At 42.1% G+C, this 16,347-nt stretch overlaps 1 protein-coding gene across 1 annotated transcript in view; it reads right to left on the bottom strand.

The window, feature by feature from the left end:
* Nucleotides 1–16,347, bottom strand: part of CATSPERB (cation channel sperm associated auxiliary subunit beta) — a 70,201-nt gene that overhangs the window by 4,383 nt on the left and 49,471 nt on the right. Inside the window, exons 19-23 of the mRNA XM_056851835.1 lie at nucleotides 12,891–13,001; nucleotides 11,951–12,061; nucleotides 8,877–9,015; nucleotides 3,027–3,094; nucleotides 1,406–1,480 (exon numbers count right to left, since the gene is read on the bottom strand). Coding sequence (XP_056707813.1) covers nucleotides 1,406–1,480; nucleotides 3,027–3,094; nucleotides 8,877–9,015; nucleotides 11,951–12,061; nucleotides 12,891–13,001 — 504 coding nt within the window. The remainder of the gene's footprint in view (nucleotides 1–1,405; nucleotides 1,481–3,026; nucleotides 3,095–8,876; nucleotides 9,016–11,950; nucleotides 12,062–12,890; nucleotides 13,002–16,347) is intronic.

Genomic DNA, 16,347 nt, shown 5'->3' with positions numbered 1-16,347 from the left:
TCAGTCACATATGCCAGGTCAGCATGGTCATATCTGATCAAATCAGGTGTCAGAGAGATTTTATTATTTATAGACCTGGCATGGTTGGAGTTAAGGGAGGGGACTGAGAGCATATTCAATCTTATCAGTCTGATTTCGGGTTTTTTTCCTTTTGGGTAATTCACCAACTTTTTTTAACATACTGAGGAATTCCCCTGAGTACATAGAGACCTATATTTTGTCAATGAAATGGCCTGGGTTTGCTGCTTTCATGACTAGCAGGAGTACCCCTGCCGCTATAGGATATCATACTGAATGTAGGTATCCCTCTAACATGCCACATATAAACCACTACTTTCTGGAAACAAAGTCATATTCTCAATAATCAAGGTTTATCTTCCCTAATCCTACAAAATAATTTTCAATCTAGCTGGCAGAGGGCTGTCCTGAGCTCCCTACAAAAACTGGGCTTTACATCACAAACACTCCTGGAGCATTCAAGAGCTGAAATTAGGCAAAGGGTGATTGATGTAGAGAGACAACTGGACATCATGGTTACTCCCGGATTTATCTCACCTGAGAATGTTAGATATATAGCAGCCCCGGCAGCTTATTTATTCTTTTTGGAATCTAATAAGGCTAGGAGGGCGTTTACACTAGTTAGAAGTAATACCCTACCCTCTGCAGTACTGGAAGGAAGATTCAAGAAAATCCCTTACAGACAGAGACTATTGCATCTGCCCACAAAAAGAAACCGAATTGTTAGAGCTCCTGTTTTTTGAATGCACCTTATACAACAAAATTCATAGTGAAACTATTGGACCATTGCTAGAAAGATCTAACAAAATTAGGCTTGAATATCTTCTGTCAGATAAGAACCACCATACGACATGATTGGTTGCTCGGTTTTGCACCCTGGTCTGTAATCACAGAAAAATTGGGAAAGGCCTTCAACCCTGAAGAGTGGCAGAGATTTCAGTTACTGAAATGACCTAATTTTTATTATTTGCCCAGGAGAGTGTCCAAGTGCCAATCTCTTGTCAGATATGTGTAGTTTCAGCTGGTATCCATTAGAACTATCCTGTGTTTATTAATGATCTTTTGTATATTACTTTTATTCTTTTTGTAATTAATGTTTCTTTTATTTATCTACTGGTCGAGGACTGTAATAATAACGAACTTCTAGAACATATGCTCAATACTAGATTGCTTAGATTACAGCTGCAACAGCAGACAGAAGGATTCCCCCAGATTTTTTTATTCCTTGGTGGTACATTCTTTACTATCAGAAATCTGATTGCCATTTAACAAATATATATGTTGCAATTAATACCTGAACATTCAGAAATATCTTTTATAAACCCATATCTATTTTATTGTTTATATTTTGGTATTGCTAAATAACATTAACAGTTGTTCACTATACCTGAAATTCATCAAATAAGTTACAAAAGGAGACTCCAGGAATAGCTGTTACCCTGAAATGGAAAAGCTCAGATCCCTGTGGAAAAGAAAAAGACATTAGTGTGTAGTAAGTCAAGGGTCAGGTATATAGCTGCAACCCTTTAACCACTCTGTCGACTTCCTCAGGCTGCAACAACTAACATTCATTCAAGAACCATAAGTAAACTGTCCTCTCTCTCCCCCCCCCCATGAACCTCAAGGCACCATACACAAGGTTCCAAGGAGGTCTCCCATCCATATATCTCTCATACCCAGCTTTGTGTAGTTTCAGCAAGATGACTACATCGTGTGCTTATAGCTTAGCCTTAGACCATACCCTGGACATCCTGTCACAGTGCTGCAAAAACTGTGGCATTTAATCAAAGCATAAGCAAGAGAATTTTATCTGCAAAATGAATTGGAAACAAATCATAGTGTGCCTTATTTATATTATTTATATTTTAGATTTATATCCCGCCTGCCCCCTCACTTCAGCAGGGCTCAGGGCAGGCAAGTAAGCATTTAAAAACAGAAACAGTTAAAATAGATTAAAACTCCTTAAAATAATACAAATAATAAAGATGGTGCTCTAAGCTCCCAGCAGAGCTGACTCCTGAGAATAAAGGACTCTCCACAAAGTAGTGGGAAGGGGGACTAAGGGGAGCATATAGAAGGGTGGGGGGCTCTGCCCAGTGACTGGTGGATGTAATAAAGCAGCCTGCAATAGAGGTTCAGATGAAGAAGATTTCACACCATTGGGAATAACTCCATTTGACGGCTGTGTTCTGATGCAGTGGTGGCAGTCACCACCACTGCTACAGAGTAAGCTCAGAGCTATCTCCTAACCCATGTTTGGATGTGTTCACTCTGAGATTTCCTCCATACTTGAGCCACTCTTTTGATTGCTCAACTTTCAGAAATTCAGGGGGTTAACATTTGTGTCAACCACCTGCTCATCTCTGTACTTTGGAGATTCCCCAGGGCTTGGATAGAAGCAGCAGCTATGTTTGTAAGAAACTCCTTGAGAGTTGTCAGGAAATCATCTGGATGCATTAGCATCCAAGGGCAGATCATCTTAATTGGTCTCCCACCTATGCAGATGCTCTGAGTTTGCATGAGTCTAAGACTCACCAGATAAATGAACTGCCCATGATAAAGGAATTCTTTAAAAATTCCTCCTCCCCCAGACTATCAGACAGTTGCCTACTACAGAAAAACAGATTAAATGTAGGATTCATTCTATATGTTGGACTCGAAATATTTTGGGATTGTCTCATAGTTGTCTGGTGGCCATGAAATCATAAGCTGTCTTGGCATAAGAAAGCTTGGCATGGATGCTGAACTCCCCCCAAACTGGCCCATTGTGCTCGTATACATTTTTTTCCAGTTAAATAGTTACAACTACGGAATAGCATTCATAATGCATTGTGATCCTATGCATGTTCAGGGTGGTGGTGAGGATTCCATGGCCATTGACCGGTGGGGTTCTGCAGGGTTCAGTCTTAGCTCCCATGCTATTTAATATCTATGTGAAGCTGCTGGAAGAGATCATCAGAAGAATTGGGCTGCAGTGTCACCAATATGCAGATGATAGCCAGCGTTACCTTGCTTTCCCACCTAATTCCAAGGAAGCTGTTGATGTTCTGAACTGGTGCTTGGAAAGAGTAATGGGCTGAATGAGGGTGAACAGGCTGAAACTTAATCCCGACAAGACAGAGGTTCTCTGGGTTTGTAGAAAGGCAGACATGGGACTTGAGATCTCTGCTGTCTTGGATGAAGTTATGCTCCCCTTGAAAACCCAGGTTTTCAGCTTGGGAGTACTGCTTGAAAACTAGGTGGTTGTAGTAGTTTAGAGTGCTTTTGCCCAGATTCGGCTGGTGTGTCAACTGCATCCATTCCTGGGTCAGTTGCAGTGATCCATTCCTTATTTACATCTAGACTGGACTATTGCAACATGCTCTACTTGGGGCTATCCTTGCAAAGTGTTCAGAGGCAGCAGCTAATGCAGAATGCTCCAGCTAGACTGCTGGTTGGGGCCAGCCATTGGGAGCATGTGACCCTGATATTACAGCAATTATAATGGCTGCCAATCTGCTCCTGGGCCCAATTCAATGTGTTGTTTCTGACCTTTAAAGCCCTACATGGCTTGAGACTAGGGTATCTGAAGGACCATTTTCTCCCATATGTTCCTACCCTGGAATTAAGATCACAGGGAGTGGCCATCCTGACTGTCCCATCAATCAAAAAAGCTCTTTGGTGGGTATACAAGAGAGGGCATTTTCAGTGGGAGCCCCACAATTATGGAACAACTTCCCCAGGGATGTGCACTTGGTCCCCTTACTTTCAATCTTTAGGAGGCATTTGAAGATGGCTTTATTTAGGACCACATTTGGTTAAGCTTACCAAATGTCCTGAGTTGTGACTTTAAATTTTATTTTTTTATGTTTTAGTGTATTTTATGTGTTTTGTCTACAAGGAAGAAAGGGGGCTAATAAATGTTTTGAATGAATACAAATGTTTACTCAAGAATATGTCCCACAGGGATCAACAGGAGACATTTCAGTAGGATTGCCTTAAGTCTGTACCACTTAGTCATAAGTTTAAGAAAGTCCTAAAAGGCTAGGACTATGCTGGTCAGCTGTAGAAAATTCTAGAACTGAATCCTGAAGTGAAATGCTTCCCCTTCGTAATGTTTTTGCCTGACTTTAAACTAGCTACATAGAGGTGGGGGGGGAGTACCCCTTTCCTTAGCGTCCTGGACAGCTGCCACCAGAGATAAAGAAGATATTAGTAACCAAGAAGAACTCATAGTGGTGGGTGTGAGGGTCTCAATGGAACAGGCTCTGTAACACTGTTTTCCCCACTGTTAATTCCCTTCTAGAATAAACATCAGTGGAAGAGCATCAATTAACTTGGATAAAAAAACAGGTTATGGAACAGATGTCCTCCACTCATATTACCCAAGGAAGGCAGTTGAAGATTTGTGCTTCTGCATAGTAAGTCTGGATAATGGAGATGATCCAGCAAGAAAACGACTGGGGAGTCACCTAGATCCTTGCTTGACGCCCCCATAACTGATCAATTAATTTGAAGGCCTAGATCCCTAAAAGTGTGTGAATGACAACAGTCATTGGTTGCATAAACAGCTATGGAAAAGGATAGAAGAGTACTGGAGAAAGTGGTTTCCACACTGTGAATAGGTTTTATTGCAGATCCAAAACATACCAATCACCGATTCTAACGGGAAACCTTTAATGAGATCATCCTGAATTTTTTTATTATATCAGATTTGTTCAGATCCCTTATCTCAACGATGGGTCATTTCCCCCCTAATTTCTTCTTTAAGAAAATGTCATGGGAATAGAAATATTGGTGACAATGCTCCCTGGGTACTAATTCTATTACTTTTTTATAGACTAGGGATTCTACTTTGTGCTGTGGTGGTTCATGGAAAGAGCTTGGGGAGGTGGCTGAGTAGAAGATGAGCATACTCTATGGTATAATCATTATGATAATGGTGTAGACCCACTGATCTTCCATAGTTGGGTGTGAAATGGTGACAAACCTGGGTTCCTCCAGGGTGGGGGGAAGTACATGTAAAAAACCCTGCTATTTCTGGGTGCATGGAATCCCCTTGGGGACTGAGGTGTAGGCCTGCCTTTTGACCCAAGAAACATTTATTTTGATAATGTGAAGAAAAATAGGAGAAGGAGGTCTTAAGGACTTTAAAGTACTGTGGGGAAAACTTCTGTCCATATGAAGAGTATTGCAAAGGTGTTACTTCCAAAGATTTAGCTGTATATCCTTTCTGATTTTTTTCAAGAGTCCCATCAATGTGAGCACTGAAAAGGTTTGATCCCTCAAAGAGTAAGTCTTTTATCTGAGTATTTGTCTCATTGGGGAGGGCTGTGGAATGTAATCACATGCCTCTGCAATTCAACAGAAGTGGCTTGATTTCAGGCAGTGCTATCTACCATGTAATAAGCTGAGTTAATCCATTGCATAGACAATTTAAAAATTTTTTTTAATTGTTAACAAGAAAAACAGAAAAGGGAGAATACCCACCAAAACCCCAAAGGAACACACTGTACAATGTTTCAAAAAACATAAAGGAGGAAAACATTATTAACCTCATCATTCCATGTCATTATAAACAAAGCTCATCCTGACATGAACTTATTAGTTCTTGAATCATCCTTATTTGTACTTTTACTTTCATATGTCAAAAAGGCCTATGCTAACCTTCTCGTCTCTTCTAGCATTAAGCCTAAATTATGGAAGATGCACTCCCAGAGAAAGTACTACTTTCTCCCCATCAGTATACATTTTAAATATAAGGGCAGTGGAGAAGTCCACCTTCCTGCCAAAAAAGTTTAGTTTTCTGTCCTCCTGGTTCAGTGGGCCAGAGTGACAGGGATTCATATAAGAGTCTCTCCCTTGTAGTGCCTCAACAACTATAGAATTGGCTGTTGGGTGGATTAACTGGAAGAAGCAACCTTCCAGTCTTATCTTACACATACACTTGCTCACCGTAGTGGCTGTGGAAACTTGTCTGAATCAAAGATCATGTCTACAAGACGAACTCACATGATACGGTATGGAACTGGGCGCACAGACTTAAAGTGGAACACACTTTAAACACCAAATTGGAAGCCTGGGAGCTGAACAAATCACTTCTGTGTCCAGGGACTTGCTCTCCAGACTCCTCAGTGCTGCTTGGAGATGAAGCCCTAGTGTGTCCTCTTTGACCAGTGTTCTGCCCCCTTTTGAGACCTGGGTGGCAAGCAGCTCAGGCCAGTGACAGGTCCTGATCTCTCATGGGAGCAAAAATACCCTCAGCCAGAAGGCTATTACAGGTGGCTACAGATGACTTTTGGAGGGCAAAAACCCAGTAGCTGAAGAGTATTAGAACATTGGCATGTCCTACAGGGATACGTGTGATTTCAGATGACATTTTAGGGTAAGGTTGTGGAGACATCACGGAAGTGGCTATTGCAGACTGTATTACTATATACCGGTAACTGTAAGTTCATCTGGCTCCTGAAAAGGGCCAGAAAAGTCAATCTGAAACTCAACAGAAATAAGATGAAGTTCTGACTGACAGTACTACTCGTTAAGACTCACCTTTCAACACTACAAGGTTTTCAACTGGACCCTGAAAAGTGAGAGCAGTGCAGCAAATGCCCAAACCACCCAATACCAAATCTTTGCAGCAGTTCTTAAGATTTCTTAATTACCCAGCCAAATTTCTTCTACTACTGGATATTGGTACAATTTTGATGTGTCCTCCCCACTTTAATGCAGCCCTCTAACCAGATCAAAAACTTCCTGTGCAACCCTGTGAATAGTTTCTCCACTCTAAGTCCACTGAAGTCACTAGACTTAGAGTAACTCTGCAAAGGATTAGAGTAACTAGGCTTAGAGTAACTCTGCAAAGGATTGCCCTGTTAGTTACTAAAACCCTATTTGTCAAATACTATAATATGAATCAAAATACTACTGTCCATTTAAATGCCAGTGAAGCTGGTCTTGGTGCAGTGCTTTTGAAAAACAGGCAGTCTTTTGTTTGCATGAAGGTCTTTTATCACATACTGAGCAGCACTTTGCCCAAACTGATAAAGAATGTTTTAGCAACAGTGTTTGCTGTGAACATGTTGAGCAGTATATGAGATCAGGAATCCATCCATACTGACGCACAGCACAAACGACTGAAAATAATTTTTACGACTCCATTACTGTCAGCTCCAAAATACCTATGAAGCTTGCTACTCAGGCTGCAATGTTATTTCATAGATGTACAATACACACACACAGTTGATTATCTGCCCAGAGCTGCCTTGCCATAGGAAATGCATAGAGGCAGATACTCCACTCACTTGATATTCGTTATGTAATATAGTGGCCAAATATTGCTAATGAAATATTCAACCCAATATGAAATTGTGATGCGCTTGCAGCATTCCAACCAAATCAACAGAAGGAACCACATAACATTCTTAACATTGAAACAATGTGCAGTGGAAGCAGAGTTTTGAAGGACCTTAGGTGTTCAAGTTTGGCTTTCTAGTACAAAATATAGCTTTTATCTAAAACTTACATGTATGCATAGAGTGAGACCTTCTGGACTGTACAGCGTTGTTTTGAGTCTATGGGCCAAATATTGTCTCATTTTTAACAAGCTTGATGATTTATTGGTATCTGAAAAATAGTCAAAACAATCCCTGAGTGGTACTTCCATGTTTCTCCAAAGCTTATGATTCAGTGAAGAGCCAGCGTGGTGTAGTGGTTAAGAGTGGCAGATTCTAACCGAGTTTGATTCCCCACTCCTCCACATGAGCGGTGGACTCTAATTTGGTGAACTGGGTGTGTTTCCCTACTCCTCCACATGAACCCTGCTGGGCGACCTTGGATTAGTCACAATTCTCTCTGAATTCTCTCAGCCCCACCTACCTCACAAAGTGTATGTTGTGGGGAGGGCAAGGGCAAGCAACTGTAAGCCGCTTTGAGACTCCTTAAGGGTAGAGAAAAGCAGGGTATAAAAAACCAACTCTTTGCTCTTCTTCTAATGTAGGAGTGGACTAACCACATAGATATACCTTTAAAAGATATATATGAAGTTTGAGCAGTATCACAGCCATGGCATCATAAGCTAGAGCTGCCCAGAGGAGAACTGGGTGATTCAGATGTGCATTGGAAAACTGCAGATGGGCCTGTACATGTGCTGTCTTGAGCAAGGGGACCTTGCGGGCTCTGCAAGATCTCAGTCCTTCACGGCGTAGTGTGTTACCGACTGTTTTCATGGTGACTATGGTCCCAGCTGCCCTGAGATCATTGACAAGTTCCCCCCATGTAGTTCTGGGCTGCTTCATCACCGTTCTCATGATCATTGCAACTCCACGAGATGAGATCTTGCATGGAGCCCCAGACCGAGGGAGGTTGGGGGTTAGGGTTAGGATCTTGCTGGTTGATGGGGGATCAAATACTTGTTTCACTCATTATAATGCACATCAATCTCTGACTTTTGTCTTCTGGGTTTCTGGGGGTTATTCTGTCTCTCACAGCTACAAGGAGGTTGAGGGTTAGGGTTAGGGTTAGGATCTGGCTGGTTGATAGGGGATCAAATACTTATTTCCCTCATTATAATGCACATCAATCTCTGACTTTTGTCTTCTGGGTTTCTGGGGGTTTTCCTGTTGTTATTCTGTCTCTCACAGCTACAACAAACCTACCATTAAAATTATGGACTGGTCATTTCTTTGTGAGAGGGCAAACGGGCAAATTTAGCAGGGGATCAAATACTTTTTCCCCTCACTGTATAGCCATACAGTGAAACAAGATCTCCAAATGAATGCACAAAAAAACTGATGATCTGCAGGGGCTCCAAATTGACAGGAAATTGCAGAATCTCATTCTGTCTTCCTTATCAAAGTAATTAAGTCTTCTTTCTCACCTACCTGAAACCTCCCAGTTTGTTCTGTTGTTGACTTCTGTTATCGTGACAAAATAAGGAGATGACAAATTTACAGATCCATCCTCATTCTCAACAGTGAAACTGAGGGGAAGTTTTAAGACTGGGTATTTCATCCGGATTGCCTGAAGAGAAGTTACATGTAAACAGCTGATATTAGGGGAAAAAATATAGTATAGGCATACTTTTCAAACTGCATGGATTTAAATGAGACCACTTCAGTGTCAGACGTGGCACAATCTATTGGTTCTGCTAAACAGGTTTCTCATCTGGTCTGATGCAACTCTTTTGCAGCCACACAATTTTGTTCTTAGAGATTAGTCAAGGGTATAACTTGTCCCAAGGCTGTGCCATCCATTGGACAGACAGGAAATCCCAGCACCATGTGGAGTTCTGTGTGTCTGTCCACTGCCTTCAGTCACATATCTGGCTGGATTTGAGCAGTTGGAAAGCAACATGCCTTATATACTCCCCCCTTTTTTTGCTGTCAAGTCACAACTGACTTATGGTGACCCCTAGTGGGATTTTCAAGGCAAGAGACATTTGAGGTGGTCCCATCCAAACACAGTCCCATCCAGACACTTGCCAGGGTTGACCCTGCTTAGCTTCTGAGATCTGAGGAGATCAGGTTAGCCTGGGCCATCCAGGTCAGGGCAACCGCTCCTTCTTTTTTCTAAACAATGAAAACTCCCAGGGCCACCTCCATAAGCAGTGAGAATAGGCAGAGCCAACCCTGCAAGTTTAATTTCCTTGGAAGCAAAAACACAGGGGACCTACATTGCACATAATTATGAATTCATTTACAAATATCAAGCAGAACATGGTGGAAGTAAACAGGCATTCCTTCAGCAGGCAGCAGTAGGGCTGTTGATTCGGTTCCATCCGAACTGAAAAACAGCCAAATTTTCCCCGATTCGGGAGTTTTCAGTTCGTATGGAACCAAACTACAAAAAAGGCGGGGAAACGACGCACCGAATTTGGCGAATTCGGGTGATTGCTGAATAAATTCGGCGAATTTGGCGGCTCCAAAGCAGCAGCATAACCGTCACTTAGTAAGCAGCATTCTCCCATGGCCAATGGTGGCCAAGCTGGGTCTTCTCCTAGCCAATCAGAGCAGGGATTCTCACTTTTGAAATGGCCAGAACAGTATAAAACTCCCGTCCCTCCCCTCCCGACTGTATTCATTGCCTTCCATTTTGGTGCTGCTGCTGCTGAGACTCCGATTCCTGATTGGGCCGAGCGGCTGCTGCTTACCGGAATAGGATTGGATTTACTTGTCCTCCGTGCTCTTGTTTGAAGAAGACATCACACAGTTTGATTTTTGGGGTTTTCCTCTATACCTTTTCCTCTATACCTTTTCGTGTGTGTGTGTGTGGGAAGCTGAGGCTGAGTGTGTATGTGGGTGGGGGGAGCAGTTTCTGTGGGTGGGGGGGAGAAGCCAAAGGGGGGCTATCGCCCGTTCTGCTGAGGGGGTTGTGTGCCCACTTGCCTCTGTTTTTTGCCCCTGGCCTGGGGTTGCGTGCGACGGTGCAGCATTTTTTTGCCCTGGCCACCCTCGCCTGGAGTTGAGTTGGGGTGCGGCGCAACGCCGTATTGGTTGGAGAGGTGGGGGTGGTGAGACTTGCTTCAGTCTCCCACCGCTTGGCAAGCGGCAAGCATGCCACGTGTTGCTTTGCATGATTTTGCAAACTCCGAGTCCACTCCAAATGGTCTATTTCTATTCATTCCAATGGGCAGATAGGTGGGGGGACCCCTTCCGGGCCCCATAACTCAGGGCCCCCTGCCCCAATCGTCACCAAACTTGGGGGTTCTTGCAAAAAGGGCCCCCTCAAGCTACGCTGAAAGTTTGGGACCTCAAGCCCCAAAAATGCCCCCCCGGAGCCGCGGAAAGGCACGAATGTGTTTTTAATGGCTTTATTCGGCTGGATTTCCCCCTGAACTCGAATCTCGTGCCGAATTCCACGGATCCGAATCAGGGGAGTTCGGACTTCGGCATTTCCCGAACCTAAACGGGCCAAATTTTGCCGAATCCGAATTTTACCGAGTGTTTTTTTTCAACAGCCCTAGGCAGCAGATCCCCAGACAGCAATCTGTACAATCACAAGGTGACCGCCCTGCTCTACCAAGAAAGTCTCCCAATTCAAATTACCAACCACTTTTGCTGTTTTTCTGTTCCCTCCCCACATTGCCTTTTCCAAACTCTGATCGGTATCTCATTCCAAGCACTTGAGATACTCCCACTATTAGGAGACCACCTGTTATTAGTCCCCCTTGATAAAAGATCACTTGATTGTAGACTTACCAACTGCCCGGTTCTGGTGGGCAATTGCCCGCCAATTAACCAGGCCAAACACAGAAGTTCTTCTGCTTCTTCTCTCTGGCGATCCCGCGCACGTACGGAGTGATTACATCACTTCCGGGTTTCCCCCCAGAAGTGCTGCATCATGACGGGGATGCCCAAGCACTCCCCCCAAACTCTATGGTTTCCGTAGAGTTTGGGGGGTTAGAGTGCTAGAACGTCCATGCGATGCAGCGCTTCTGGGGTAAACCCACGCATAGGATCACTACCATGTGCATAGGATCACCGCCCACAGCCCCGCCCCCCAAAATGTCTGCTGATGGGGAATGGGGACCTGGCAACCCTACTTGATTGCTATATTGGCCGGCTAAAAGTTGTAACACATCATCCTATTGTTAGATAACTGCAGGGTATCTGAAGAAGGGAGCTTTGACTCTCAGAAGCTTATACCCCCAAATCTGGTTGGTCTCTAAGGTGCTACTGGACTCAAATCTAGCTATTCTACTGCAGATCAACATTTCTGTACCAGACATGGACCTGACTACAGTGAGAGAGGCAGAAGCATGATGTGACAGAGAAGACGGAAGATGGCTGGAAACAGAGGAAAAGAACATCATGGATGTACTGGAGAAGTGCTGATGATGAACTGTCATCTATGTATGTGAAATTGTATCATTCTTAGCACTGTCCAGAGCATCCTACTTGGCTTAATTCCATACTATTACAAAAATATTTCTAATATTGTGGCAAGTGGTTCTTACCTTTTCTTTGCAGTCTGAAAAGGCAACAAAAAATGACAACTTCATATTATCTGTACAACCACATTGGGGCCGCTTTGTTTTGTTAGCACACTGCTTGTAAGTCCCAGAAGTCTGGAGAAAGATATGCAAATGAAAGAAATCTCTGTTTCTCCTATCATTCAAAAAATCAGAACATTTTAAATGTCTGAACAGCGCAGCATTCAATTTAGCCTCAAAGGTCTAGCTAGCAGACATTACCACTTTACCACTGAGAATCTTAAGGGTGGGATGCCAAAGTCTTCTGCATCCAAATTTGATAGAAAGTGGTTTGAGTAGATAGAACTATGGAAGTCGGAAGAGTGAGGACAGGGAGGAATATGAAACTGCTTTGGCCTTACAATGAGGAGAAAGCATAACAAAGTCCTTTTAACTCCTTGGTTTGATCTGTGTTTATTCCACCCCCACACCCTTTTTAGCTTTTACATACATACATACAGATAGGCTCCTATCATTTTACATTTTAGGTTTCTTGTTTTAATTATATCTTATGATAGTTCAAATGTGCTACTGTGAAAGGTCTTGGCTGATCCAAAACGTATTGTTGCAGATAACCTTTCCACACCTTGTGGCAGTAAAACAATAACAACAACACTTCCCTCCTGGTTTTGGGGGTTGCCAGCAGAAAGGCAGGCAGGTGACACACCCATTTACAGAGACAGTGTGTAGAAGGTGCAGGCAAGATGCCTGGGCCAAATTCCATGGATGGAGAATGTACACAGGTTTGGAGGTTGTACAGAAATGTATTCTGGGAAGTGAAACCCTTTTCACTATTCAACATCCCTTGCGATTATATAGATTTGTTGAAATTAATCAAAACATTGACAGCAGGGTATAGAAAATGGATAGCAATTTAAAAATACATGTTATCAAAGGTTCTGTGGGTGTAGCTAGCAAGACTTACTTTTGATCCCTGAAAATAATCTCTCATTCTAGGCTGTTCAGGGTCAACATTGTAAAAGTTTTCTGTGAGTGGAACAGCAATTCCCAGTCTAGATGGGGGCCTATAGTTCACCTGTTTGGGAAGACAACAGATAGCAAGTTAGTACCATCTTACCAGGCCTGCTCTTTTTGCTCATCATTAGTCCTGCTGATTTCAGAGATACCTGAAAGAAATCTGAACGTGTGTTACAGATTAAAAAAAATTGTACATGAAATTCTAGAGATTGAATACACTTCACATATTACATGATTGGATCAGTACAATGGAGATTCTAGATTTCAACTAGTACTCTACTGTCCTTTCTTTTCAATTCATTAGATTCTTATAACATAATACAAGAACAAAACAATACAACTCATATAATGCAATATTTCATACTCAATTACAGAAAGAAATAAAGAGGCATTATAATAACTCATTAAAAATTAGGAATCTCTTATCCTGTTATTCCAAAATAACAGGATATTCCAAAATAAAAAAGTCCAATGCTCAGTAAATTTATCTGAACATTGAATTAAAAAAAAAAAATCTGGGCATTTTGTTGACATGTTATTCAGCAAATAAAGCAGTATTCCACACATAAATACTGAAAATATATATACTGTGTAACTAATGGAACAAGCTGTTTGCTTTTGACTTCCTGTTGAAGGAGCAGAGCAGAAAATTTCACAATAAGTAAAATATGACACCAACAGTTTAAGAAATGCACCTTCAGAAGTAATTTTCATATAATCCCATTTAACCATATAATCTGTGCAATTAATAAGTGAATGAGAGAATGAATGAATGAATCCATGAGTGTAGGCCAGAAGAAGACCAAAGGCCATATGAGTAGGGTTGCCAGTCTCCAGGTAGTAGCTGGAGATCTCCTGCTATTACAACTGATCTCCAGCTGATAGAGATCAGTTTCCCTGGAACTGGCAATTGGACTCTATGGCATTGAAGTCCCTCCCTTCCCCAAACCCCACCTTCCTCAGGCTCCGCCCCAAAAACCTCCTGCTGGTTGCGAAGAGGGACCTGGCAACCCTACATATGAGTAAAGAGACCACCAACAGGAAGATCCCCAGATGACCTCTACCCTGTGACTAAAAAGAGTAATTGTCAGCTCCCTACCAGAGAAAAAGGCCATGAGATGCATGTCAGCAAAGTTCCGGAATGCATGTGAGTCAAGATCACCCCACCAAGTCACAGGACCTGAATTGACAGGTGCCAAGATGACCATACATGGCAAGACCCCCTGATGGACTGACAAAAGCAAGGAGAAAGAAGAATAGGTTATAAGATCTAAGGTCACTTAGGTGGAGCAGAGACCTGTGGAGCAGGAATCCTCTCTTGAAGCTCTCTCCTGACTAATCAGCACCAAAGGCCCAGCCAGCCATTTTATCTAGAGATGTCCCTTAAAGATCTCTCCTGATCAATCATCACCAAAAAGCCTGCCATACATTGTGAATATGTGTGAATTATATAATGGGCATAAATTATGGGCGGAAAGGTACCCGCTGGACATTAGGATACATATATATATATTTTACAGTACGAGTAGTTCAGCAGTGGAATTGGCTACCTAGGGAGGGGGTGAGCTCCCCTCACTGGCAGTCTTTATCAGGGATGCTCTAGGCCAGTGATGGCGAACCTTTTAGAGACCGAGTGCCCAAACTGCAACCCAAAACCCACTTATTTATCGCCGAGTGCCAATGCAGCAATTTAACCTGAATACTGAGGTTTTAGTTTAGAGAAAAAAACTCATACGTTAACATCTTTTGCCTTAAAAGAAAAACACAATAACAGAGCTTTCAATGATACAAACAACTTTTTATTGAAAGGTAAACGTTTGCATTTGGCATGCTTTTGAACAATTAATGTGATTTTTGCTGTTGTGAGCATGCTGATAATTCGTCCACCCTTGACTCATACTTTGTAAGTTTGAGAGCAACATATGCAGCACTCAGGTCATCTGTTAGTCTGTTTCTGGTGTCAGATTTGATATAATTCAAAGCTGAAAACAGCTGCTCACAAGCATAAGATGATCCAAACAAAGTAAGGAAAGCAATCCCAACTGCTTTCATTGACTTAAAATTATTTGGCAGAGAATTCCACACTTTAAGGATTTCATTTTCAGAACTAACTGTGCTATCCTTTGTCATCCCTTCTATCTTCTCAAGTGTTTCACGCAGTCATAGAATTTATTTTTCCAGATAGAGCGTTCTTGAAATTCTATTAGCTCCATTTCCAGATTTTCTAAATCTAACCAGTGTAGGCAGGAAAGATCAAATTCTTCAAATGTGGCTTTATCTGGAGAAGTAAGAAAACACAGGGTTGTCTCCATCTTACGGAACTGTAAAAATCTGTTGCTAAAATTCACCTGTGCAGCTGCTACAATACTAGAAAATTCCTTGTAGATTTCCTGATGGCTTGTAGGATTGTCTGCAAATGTTGTAGAATTTTCTAAATGCATTTTTAGTTTTGGAAAATATTTCAGCTGCCCACTTTCAAGGTCTCTTTCAAAAACCTGCAGTTTTCTCTCAAATGTTTTGATATCACAAAACATCCTTTCTGCTGTTTTCTCTACACTTTGTAGTTGTTTGTTTAGTACATTGAAGTGTTGTGTAAAATCTGTAAAAAACATGAGGTTGGTAAGCCAGGCCATATCAGTGAGCTGTGGATATTCCTGCCCTTTTTCATTCATAAACAGCCTAATTTCATCCAAGCAGGCTAAAAATCTCTCCAGGACTCGTCCTCTGCTCAGCCACCGGACATTATTGTACATAAGTAGACAATTATACTGTGCCTGAACCTCCTCAAGAAGTTCTTGAAACTGTCGACAATTCAGAGCATGAGCCATGATGTAATTCACCATTTTTGTGACATCTTTGAGGACATCATCAAATTTTTTGCTGCTGTCCCTGGCACAAAGAGCTTCTTGATGTATAATGCAATGGAACTGAATGACTTGATGTTTTGTTTCTTTAACAAAGAATTGTATGAAACCAGATGTTGCCCCCATCATAGAAGGTGCCCCATCACTAGTAACTGAAACCACTTTTTCTGGTCTTATGTCTTGTGACAAAAAAGCCTCCATCACAGCATTGTAGATATCTATCCCTTGTGTTCTTTTAGGCAAAGACACCAGTTTCACCGGCTCTTCTCTCATGATGTCACCAACAGCATAACGCAAAATTACTGCTAGCCTTGCATGATTATTTATATCTGTGCTTTCATCCAAGCACATGGAGTAACAGGCTGCCTTTTGTAAGTCAGTGGTGAGCTGCTAACTAACATCACTTGCCATGCGCTGGACTCGATCTCAACAGTATTTCTGCTAAGTGGCATCTCAGAGATGCATTGAATAATTTTATCCTTGTTTTGGAAATCATGAAAAAGGGAATTACTCCCAGACAACATGGCTGTTTTGATAATA

This window comes from Euleptes europaea, chromosome 6 (genome assembly GCF_029931775.1).
Source record: "Euleptes europaea isolate rEulEur1 chromosome 6, rEulEur1.hap1, whole genome shotgun sequence".
Lineage (NCBI taxonomy): Eukaryota > Metazoa > Chordata > Lepidosauria > Squamata > Sphaerodactylidae > Euleptes > Euleptes europaea.
The sequence above is the reverse complement of the archived record's forward strand: the minus strand, read 5'-3'. Positions and strand labels throughout refer to the sequence as shown.